General features: G+C 44.5%; 1 protein-coding gene across 2 annotated transcripts in view; it reads left to right on the top strand.

The window, feature by feature from the left end:
- CLIC5 (chloride intracellular channel 5) overlaps positions 1 to 11,136 on the top strand; it is a 113,145-nt gene that overhangs the window by 87,107 nt on the left and 14,902 nt on the right. For both annotated transcript variants that reach the window (XM_032299589.1, XM_032299590.1), the window contains exon 5: positions 10,457 to 10,638. In XM_032299589.1, the coding sequence (XP_032155480.1) occupies positions 10,457 to 10,638 (182 nt within the window). The remainder of the gene's footprint in view (positions 1 to 10,456; positions 10,639 to 11,136) is intronic.

Below are 11,136 nucleotides of genomic sequence, written 5' to 3'. Positions count from 1 at the left end.
GTGTGTGTGTGTGTGTGTGTGTGTGTATGTATGTATGTATATCTGGACTCTGTTTTCTATTAGTAACAAAGAAGAGGAGTGTGGATTCTTGTATATAATTCATTTTCAAGTTAAGGTAATTTTTTTTCTCTCTCTGGTGAAAATGCTAGTTCTAGTCATTGCCAAAAAGGACACCCTATATTAAATTCTCCTTGGTGTTGGAAAAATCTGAGTCATTTATCCCCTACTAGATCTCAGGAAACAGAAGGTAAAATTGCACATTTAATTTGTTGCACACTTCAAACTTTAGAAGATGCAAGACTCATGGAGTAAAAGTTGTGTGACTCGAACATCCAGTGGGTAGCTTCTCCCCACAAACTGTCATTTATGTGGGGGCATGTTAGGGTATCCAGGGAACTGCTCTGAGCAAGGGGAAGGGAGGTCCAAGTGTACACGTAGCATATTTGGGGGATTCTGTGTAAGTATCGGTCACCCCCAACCCCTAAGGTTGCCCCATTTCACATCTGTTATGATGAAGGCTTTCTGTCCGGGATTGTGGTTCTGGCTATAGAGTCAGAATGAAAGGAACAGCTGAATATCCTTGTTCATATCAGCATTTCAGGGCAGAGGATGAGTCAAGCACGATGTTTACTGAGCAGGGCCAAAAGCAAGAGCCACTTTTTTCTTGCAGCACTAAGAATTTTTTGTTGCTTTTTTTGTGTGCTTTGTTTCTCATACCTAAGCATCATCATGCATTGCACATACACAGTGTACGTAACAACTGCTTACAGCATGCTAGGCACTGTGCTAAGCCCTCTGCAGGCGATGGCTCGATTACTGCTCCCAGCAATCGTCTAAGGTATGCCATGTTATGACCTCCACTTTGCAGAGAAGGAAACAGGCGCAGGAGGTTAAGCAGCCTGCCCAAGCTAGTATGTGTCTGAGCTAGGACCGCAGCCCAGGCAGATGGTCCCATGATCTGTGCTCTTGATGTGTGCATGTCAACATTTAATATAATCCACCATTTAATATGTTTGTGGTACTGACTTTAACTAAGAGTGTATCATTTAGGAAATGGTGAACAAATCAGTTCATAATCCAATGAATACACATTGAATGACTACTATGTGTATTTCCTTAAATATACTCAACAATCCCCACCTTCCCCATCAGGGTCCTCCTCCAGCAATCCATGAGGGGAAAGGGGCACAAAGTTGGCCCACAGTGGACACCAAATAGATACCCGTTTAACCAATGAAAGAAAGGGCAACCGGAAGAGAATTTGTAGGATATTCACAGAATCACCAAATCCAGTAATTATTTCGATCCAGCATTGCAATGGCAGAGAGGCAACTTTTAAGTTTATGAATGGCCCTTATATAAAAGATGTGGCTATTTGAGGATGAAAGGAGACAAAATGTGGTTAATGTACCCCAGCCTAAGTGTTTTGGGGAGGGAGAATTGCGACAGTCCCTAGGTGGAAATGCTGGGACAGATGACTGATAAAGTTAGAATCCCTCTTGACCAGCTCATTCCAAGTGTGTGAGCATCAGCATTAAATGTAAACTATGGCCTGATACTTAAAAATAACCTGTTATAAAGTAACCACAAAAAGAATCACAGATTTCAGCCTGATTCATTTGGCCAAATAAACTGCAGTCAACATTAATAGCTTCAGTCAGCATTTACGCCGTTCCTTCTATTAGCACAATGGGTTTTACAATCATTTATGAGTTTCTGGAAAGTCTAATAGAAAACACACATATATGTTCTCTGTGGAAAATGCGGAATAGGTTTTTGGGGAATTTTTTGTTTGTTTGTTTGCTCAAGGATGGGCCAGAAGGTGTCGCCACTGCCCCATGGCTAAAGTCTGGGCCGGGTTCCCTAATCAGGAACTTCTCCCCGACGTTCCTGAGCTCACAGCCTCTTCCCATATTCAGAGTCCGTCTCTCGCTCTCTTCTCTCTCCCTCCCTCCCTCCTCCTGTTGATAAATAAACATTCAGGCAGCTTACAAGCTACAGATGAGTACACAAAAGGAAACTTAAATTTGAAGACCTAAGTGATAATCTTTCTCTTCAAATCTACTGTGGCTTTTAAGAGGTTTAGAAAATTCTTTGGATCTGGAATCCATAACTCCCTTCAGACTGTAAGAAAATATTATATTAAAGGCATGGTAAGTTGTCCTAAATGTTTACCATGCTGGCATTTTAAACACAGCCAAATACTGGCCAAAGTCTCTCGCCTTTAAAAAAAAAACTACTCATTTTGTCATTGTTTAGTATAATACTTCTGAACATACAACAAATATAAGAGTGATTTGTGGAGTTGTATCAAATAAAAAGATGCTTCTTTCTAAGAATCCCCCATAGAGCTTGGGGAAGCAGTTATATGGAGAATCTGTGTCTTCCTTAAGGAAGTTTCTGAATTCTTTGGAAATATATAAGAAAACACCCCATTCTCCCCCCACCCCCCACAGGAGAGTGGGCAACTAACAGTGTCCTATATCCCAACCCACCATAGTTGTAAGACTTAAACTCCGTCTTTCAAATAAAGAATCATATACTGGCCTCTTCCTGGAAAGAACACTAGGAGCTTATCATTTAATTCATCCTCCCATGTGAGGCTAAAATTCTTTCTAAAACAAACAAATACTACCCATGGCACCATGTGCTGCACACTCTCTGCAGCCGGGCTGATGCCGCGCGAGGGAACGGGAGGGAGGGTGGGGGGCGGAATCTGTTGAACTTGCCATTGCCTTCTGCTTTCTCATAAACCGCTGTTAGTCTTTCCGCCTTTCCTGTTTTTAGCGGTGCCTAGAAACGGAGGCCTGGGAATTGCCTCCCCCACATGAGCCCCTGGGTAGTTCACAGCCAAGGCCAATTTGACAACATCCTCCTCTCTGGCTATGAGGCCAAGTCCAGTGTTCTTGGTCCAATGCCAAAGGTGGACATCAATTCTCTAAACTATCAAACTAAGAAAATCTGACACACCCATGTGGCCTGGAGAGAACAACGCCAAACCCAAAGAGATGCTTCCAGGCAACGTTAGATCCCTAGCGTGCTAGGAAAGGCAACAGGAAGCTTCCTCCTGCAAGCAAGCTCTCCAGGATTCTCCTTGGACCTAGAACATTCTAGGATGTTCAGATACGCTTCACTTCATAAGACACTGAACTTCTGCCTTGAGCTGACCTCTTCTCTCATCTTTCAGTCGGTATCTTCTTCCCTTTCGTCCTCTCATAAACCCAAGTTCTATAGCTATAATAATAGTCAGAATAGTTAACTTTAATCAGGTTCCGCTCTGCATCAGACACTGTAGACGATGTGAACCTGTGAACAGGCATAACTGAGGCAGGATTCAAACCCAAGTCTCTTATGCCGGAGTGAATATGCCACCAGCTACTGTGTTTGATATCAGAAGTCATGGTTCCCGGACATCCTGACCCAGAGTCTCTCTGTTTCTCCCTTAATGATACCAGTGACATGCAAACATAGCCAGAGGCCCCAGGCACAGCAGAGAGCATCCCATCACACCTGACAGAAAGCCCCTTTCCCATCTTCTAAAACCTTGCTGCCATTTCTGACTCCATATGGTGTAAGAACCTGGTGTAGACATTGCTTTAAGAGACAAAGGGACCTGAAGATCAGCCCCTCTTACCTGCCGTGTGTCCTAGAAGCATCACTGTGGATGAGAAAACCCCAGTTTCCACCTGCTTTATAATTTTGCCTTTGTGGTCATTCATACTCATTTAACCTAACTATAACTGGGCCACTGTTCTTTCTCTTTAAGGACTTTGGCAACTGAGAAAAAGCTACATGACTCATTTCCAGAACCTGAAAGATGAATGCAGATCTTTATGTAAAGTTTTCTGGGGGAGAGGGGATTGGTTTCACTGCCCATCACAAAGCTGAACATCCTCAAAATCCCCTTAGAATTTCATTGTCTCTTCTCAAAATTGAGCTCATTATGGCAACATCTACATTTCTGCTTGCTTGGCCTGCACCTGCCTTCTCCCTCACTCTCCCAGCACTCCTGGACCTTGCTGCTGGGGCTCCTACATCCCCCCTTGCTCTTGGATCTTTGGGCCTCATCCATCTGACCTCTCTCAGCTTCTCTTCATAGCTGGGTGTGGAAAGAAACGCTTCTGCATCCAACAGATGAGTGAGAGGTGATATTCTTCTTATTATTTTTTTTTTGTTACCATAACGTTATCACTCATGTTTTAAACTACCAAATGTCAACAAGTGTGGCCATCTTTGTATTTTCTCTTTAAAAATATGCGATGGCCAGAGACATCTCCGCCATGGTCTTCCTCAAACCACCGCGGTACTTTTTTTTTTTGCACCCTTTGGTGATATCAACATGATCTCAAATGAGAAGATGAAAAGTAAAGACTTCATTCAATGCTCCAGGTATTTCTCAATATCTATATATTTCTTTCTTCCTAGGTAAAACCCAAAGAGATTTATAACTTTTCAACCAGATGTTTTACTGTCACACAGCCCATGTGACTGCACTCACCCCTAGTACAGGCAGAGTTGAAAAATGATGTGATGGGTCATGGTTGCCCCTCTACTCAGAGAAAACTCCTTCTACATCCAATCATGGTCGCTGAACATACTAAGAATTCTAGCTGAAACCAAGCATTCATAGCAGAACACAAATATGTCACCAAATTAGCTGGAAGGTAAGGCATAGGAGAGTCATGAGGGAGCGCCATCCTCTTTCATCAGGGGAATGAGAAGAGTTTGAGGCACCTGTCAGGCCATGTCAATACCTAAGGAACAACAGGAGCAAAGTCCTTGGCACCCAGAAGTGCCCTTGCAGAGTGGAAGGAGTTTACTTTTAGAATCTAACAGCCCTGTGCTTAAATCCTGGCTTTGCACCTAAATTATAGTAGGGCTAACAGATTGAACACAGTTTTCTCTCTGCCATTCTGAGTACATGATTCTAATTTGCCCTAGGATTCATTGCCCCAGCAAGATTAGAATTTCTGTAGAAAGAATTCTAAGAGAGAAAAAGAAATTCAGTATTCAGCTTCTGATCTTCAAAATAGCATTGTCAACAAGACAGTAGATTTTTAACCCAAGCTATTGTCTTAAGATTTTCTGAACTCTTTTATTTCTCAGTTTTTACCCATCAAAACTTCTGCCTGGAGGCCTCGACCCCCAGGTAGAAACAGCCCTACTGGCTGTGCAGCAAGCCCAGGAGGCTTTCTGCTCTGTGATTGATGGACTATTTGACCTGAGAAAACTAAAAGAAAAGCCCACCCCTCCTGGCACAGCGGAGTTGGGGACGAAGGAGAAGGGAGAGGCAGGGGAGTCGGGGAGCTAGAGCACGTTAGGAGCTCCATGTGGTGCTTTGCTTGGGGTCTTTTCAGGTTGTGGAGGGAGGCAAGCAGCCCACCTGTGACCCCTGCCTAGCATCCCATGGATACTCTGGAAGGAAGCAAACAGAAGAAATGCAGAACCTGTATTCACTTTCCAAAGCCTTCTACCCATAGATTCAGAACCCCCATCTCCCCAGTGCTGCGGGGTCACAGGGGCCTAGTCCCCAACTCCCAGCCCCGCTGACTTAGGGAGGAGAGCAAGGAGGGGCAGGCTCTCTGGGAAACTGAGCATTTCAATGCAAAAGAGACAGAATTCTCTAGAGAGGCTATTTAGATTATTACATCAGACTAGGTTATAATCCAAAATGGGCTAAATTAAAGTTGTTGTTTTCTCACTACCCAGGGGTTAGGAGCTTGTAAGGAAGACCATAGCAGTTGAAAACAAAACAAGGCACATTTCCATTGTACATCCCAGGAGTAGTTAGAACGGTTTAAGAACTAGCTATGTGTGTGCTTGCATAAGCGTATATGCCTTGGGTAAGTCCAAGACTCAGTTTCTTCATCTGTTGAATGAGGATGAATAATATTTCATCTCAATATCCTCATTGTGTGTTTAAATGGTAGTGGCATAAACATCCCTAGCTCACTGCAGGAATTCAGTGAGTGTATTTCCTTGCTGGTACTCAGGCACTAGGGCAATAAAAGGAGCAAGGCAGGGCAAAGGGTACTCAGTCCTGGCCAGTGCCCATTAGTCATGACCTCCTTCTCCATGGAGAGTTCAACAGACACCCATCCAATCTGCAGACAATGGTCACAGGTGGGTTCCTGGTTTTTATTTTGCTGCAACGCACATATAAGAGAAAAACCAAATATGAGAAATTGAGTGTGCAGCCACCTGGGCCCACAGAGCTGTTCTCGTTCTTTCAAAGACCACCTTTGATATCTGCTCCTCTACATGTGAATTTGGAGCCCCAGGGGTCTGCTTTGTCTTATGCTCATCAGGACCTGTGCTGCACTGAGCCTGCCAGCAAACCAGGGCTGCGCTGTGCTTGCAAGAACTTGTTGGAGGCTGGGTTAGAGTCTTGGCTCCCCAGTCCCCATTCAGCTCATGCCCTGGTAAGAATATATTATTTTCTTAGCTCAAATTGCTGTTTCCAAGTCATTATTTCTCTACGACGAGAAAACAATATTGGGTCTTATGTAATATCAACCTCAATGAATCTGGAAGTGATCATGGAATGGGTGGATTTTTTTCCTCCTTAAAAAAGAGAAAAATAAATCTGAGATTGTTTGCATATGGCTGAGAATATTTATGAACTATTCCCCTTGTTTCCTCATCACATACTTTACCCAGTGCATTTGTGTGTGGTACAGAATAAATCTTTGTGGGGAGCAGAGGCGGAGAGGGGAAGAAAGCAGTTAAAGCACTGGATATCAAAGCACTGGGATGTTAGTGATCCTGAGTTTTGGGGTGCCCCAACCCTAGGCTCACTTGCCATAGACGGAGGGATAACCTATTTAGCTACTCAGAGGAATTATTTGGAGCCAGGCTTTCAAATACACACACTGAAGGAATTAACATCTTTCTGTTGCTCTAGTTTCTTTCACATCCCCCTTGTTCCTACCGGAGCAGAAGGTTCAACACAAATGGTTTTGTGACCTGCATACCATCAGCAAAAGAGATCATTAAATTCTATGGATGGCATATTGAGCCAGGGTCAGAGGAATGAGTTGGCAGGTAGAAGAAAAAGAACTGGCAGAAAATATAGTGGGTGCTGCCATTTGCTATCCGACAATATGGCAGTGTTTCAGCACACAGGTATGCTGTGTCTGTCTTGCTCTGGCTGTGCCTTTCAACACAGCTTGTTACCTAGGAGCATCCCAAAGGAGCATAAAGAATAGGGCTTTGGCAGTATGTTGAATAAGTAAGGGAAGCAAATCTCCAGGCTACAGATTTTCCTTTCCAGGGAGCTGGCCACAGATTTGGGGCTTCTTAAATCACTCATTCTCCACTGCACCTTGGGATATTCAGGAATACACTGACCAAGAGTATGGGGCAAGGAAGAGAGAACAGGAGAACCCCACATTTGGTAACACAATAGCAACAACTACCATTAATTGACGTCCTCATATGGGCCAGGCACTGTATTAGGCGCTTTCTGTGCCTTATCTGAGTTAATCCTGGCCGTGGTCTTAACAGGGTGAAGGATCCTTAGTCCCATTATTGAGATGAGAAAGCAGAAGCTCAGCGAAGTGGAGGAACTTGCCCAAGGCCACGTGTATGTGCCAGGATCAATGGCATTTGTGGGATTTATGGGGCCTTAAGGCAATACCATAAGTACCAATAAGGAATTATTGAAATCAGTTCCAAGGGCTTGGAAGGGACCCAGGAAAATAAGGGACCTTGAATCTTAAGGCTCAGCAGCGTCACAGTGAATTCACCCTGGGCAGCATTGAGATTTAAACACAGGTTGGCCCCAGGCCATGACGTCCTTTCCCTGTTATCTTGTCTCCGTTTCCTCTACCATGATTGTCACCAACTGCAGCCTTCACATTCTTGGTCAAAAATACACGAACCCGGCCAGGCGCGATGGCTCACTCCTGTAATCCCAGCACTTTGGGAGGCCGAGGTGGGCGGATGGCAAGGTCAGGAGATCGAGACCATCCTGGCCAACATAGTGAAACCCCATCTCCACTAAAAATACAAAAATTAGCTGGGCGTGGTGGCGCATGCCTGTAGTCTACTCGGGAGACTGAGGCAAGAGAATCGCTTGAACCTGGGAGGTGGAGATTGCAGTGAGCCGAGATTGCACCATTGCACTTCAGTCTGGCTACAGAGCGAGACTCCATCTCAAAAAAAAAAAAAAAAAAAAAAAAAAAATACACGAACCCAAATGAGGAAACTGACACATGGAGGATGCCTTCCGGAACATGCCAAACTGGAAAGCTCCGTGGAATATCGCAGTTGTGACATAAATCAACAATCATTCCTGCCACCAGACTTGAGGCCTTCCATCTCAAGGAATTACTGGAGGGATATACAGAACTATCTTCCTGAGGGACTTCAATTGCTGCCCTAGTCTTCCTCACCAAATTTTATGTTACTTCCCAGACTTGGTGACATGGGCACAGACTTGCACAGCAGGCCACTCAGGTCTCCAGGAACACTGGAGATTAGAACCTGCAATGTCTCATCTATCTATGACTCTTTCGCTCAGATGATATCAGTTGGCCCAATGTTTGATTCTTCCTTTCTTCATCATAATCAAGATTTTGCCATAATCTCCATAAACGAAAGGGGTAGAGGGATTTGAGCAAGCAAACAAATAAATCACAAGTGCTTCAGGGAGAAAAGCATAATAAGTATTGTTTTGTGCCCACCCTCTGCCATTGCATTTGAACAGCCTCTCCATCCCATCACAGCCTAGACAATTACGAAGGGAAATGCAGCATTTTCCCAGCCCTGCTTACTCTCTTCTCCCAAACTGGAAACACAAAGCAGATGATGAAGTAGTTCAAACGCCACACCAGGGAGAAGAAAGTATTGAGACAAGATGCCCAACCTCCAGCCGGTTTTCAAACATCCCAGTAAGTGTTCAATTGATTTATCTTGGGCTGCTGTCATTCCATTGTCTGGAACAAAAGGCCTTCTATGAAAAGACAAAAAGTGGGTCATGAGAGGAGTGTCTCACAAGGCACATTTGGGAAAATCTGAGCAAGAGTACAGTCCCCTTGGATTTGCCTCCAGAAGGCAACATCCCCCTTGTATCTCCTGGAATGCACAGCAGGATTGACTTCCATTATCTCAGTGTCAGGGTCTAAACCAGAGTCTGTAAAAACAGCTGCTGGGGATGGGGCTGATGACACAGGTGCAGGGACTGATGGCCTGATCAGTCACCCCCTCCATGTTTGTCCTTTGAGCTCAAGTAGAAAGTTTCTATGCTAGTGTTCTATGATTAGAACGGACTATGAGATTCTGGACAAAATGATTTTCAGTGATGATGGCTTCCCGCGGTTGATCTTTTGGATATTTTGTCTGCTTGTGTGTATAAGTAAATTATTTGACAGATAATTATTCGAGCAAGACTGTAAAAGCCTTCTGCCATATTATCTCCATTTGGGTGCTCATTCTTTGAGTCATAACCATGACAGCTTTCTGTGCATCTGGGGGTTGCACATTTCTGGCGAAGCCGTTCCATTTGAGGCAACAGTGATTTTTAGAACAAGCTTCCCTAGAGTAAACCCAAGTGTTCTTCCCTGAGACCCATCACTTCTCTGGGGGTGACATCAAACAGGGCTGTTCTATTTCCTCTATCAAGTCTGCCTGAAGCCCTTTTCCCCAGCTCTTGTTGGGTTAGCTATAGTTAACACTTCCACAAAGTCTGATGCATATCTCTGCCCTGGAACTTCTATATAGTTTTTACCTACCTATTTAATAGCCTTTTATTCCTAAAAATTTAATATGTAGGTTGATGTGGAATATTAGCAAATTATAAATAAGTAAAGCTTTTTAAAATTGGCTAGTATTGGCTGGGTGCAGTGGCTCATGTCTGTAATGCCAGCACTTTGGGAGGCCGAGGTGGGCAGATCATGAGGTCAAGAGATCAAGACTGTCCCAGCCAACATGGTGAAACCCCGTCTCTACTAAAAATACAAAACTTAGCTGGGCATGGTGGTGTGTGCCTGTAATCCCAGCTATTCAGGAGGCTGAGGCCGAAGAATTGCTTGAACCAGGGAGTCGGAGGTTGCAGTTCACAGAGACTGCAACACTGCACTCTAGCCTGGTGACAGAGCAAGACTGTCTCTAAATAAATAAATAAATGGCTAGTATTACTGAACCTGCTGAAGATGAGCACTTATAAAAGCTTTGGTATATATCCTAACTGTTGTATTTCTATATTTATGTATTTTTGTCAAGGCAAAGGAATAGCTAGTGTTCATTGTTTGCTTAGGGTTTGCCTTTTCAGGCTATCTAGTACACTTTTACTGCATCATGTTAATGGTTTCCAGGTGTTCTGCAGTGTGTGGGGAGCTGGCAATGTGACGAGGGGACAGGATTCTGGATGACCCATTCCACTCTGAAGTCCCTGTGACTGTGTCTACTAGCGGGAAGTTTGACTAAAGGCTCTTCTTTTACTCTTCCATGCCAGCCCTTGAGAGAGGCCTAACCAAGGCTCTAAAGAAACTAGACGACTACCTGAACACCCCTCTACCAGAGGAGATTGACGCCAACATTTGCGGGGAAGACAAGGGGTCCCGGCGCAAGTTCCTGGACGGGGATGAGCTGACCCTGGCTGACTGCAATCTGTTGCCCAAGCTCCATGTGGTCAAGGTAAGAGCGCTCGAGCCGCAGGGAACTGCAAGGTCCAGTTCCATCTCGTGCCCAGGTCACCTGTGTGGATGAGTCAAGGATAGTATCACCTGTCAGTCAAGAGCCTGGACACTGAAGTCAGGTAATAAGGACCCAAGGTCACCCTCTGCTGCTTATTGGTTGTGTGGCCTCTTTGAGCTTTGGTTTTCATTTATAAAATAGGGATATATTGCTAACTTGAAGGGTTGGTGGAAGAGTAAGTATAGCGTGAAAGTGCTTGGCATATTGTAGGGGCTTAATACGTATAATAGTTGCAATTATCATTGTTGTATACAGCCATAGCACTCCAAAGGCCTCTTCCTCATAGGTTTTCCCTGGCCACACCCTTACATCTCTATTAAATGTGCCCTCGTATGCATGCTCTCTTTGTGCACAGAACCACCTTCTCACTTCCTCAGGTAGGCACACAACATCTTCCTCATCTATCAGATGAAGGGGTGGAGGCCACAAGAAGTGGTG

Source organism: Sapajus apella, unplaced genomic scaffold, assembly GCF_009761245.1.
Source record: "Sapajus apella isolate SASKATOON/1434 unplaced genomic scaffold, GSC_monkey_1.0 scaffold41, whole genome shotgun sequence".
Classification (NCBI taxonomy): domain Eukaryota; kingdom Metazoa; phylum Chordata; class Mammalia; order Primates; family Cebidae; genus Sapajus; species Sapajus apella.
Note: the sequence above shows the minus strand (reverse complement) of the source record. Positions and strands in the feature narration are given on the sequence as shown.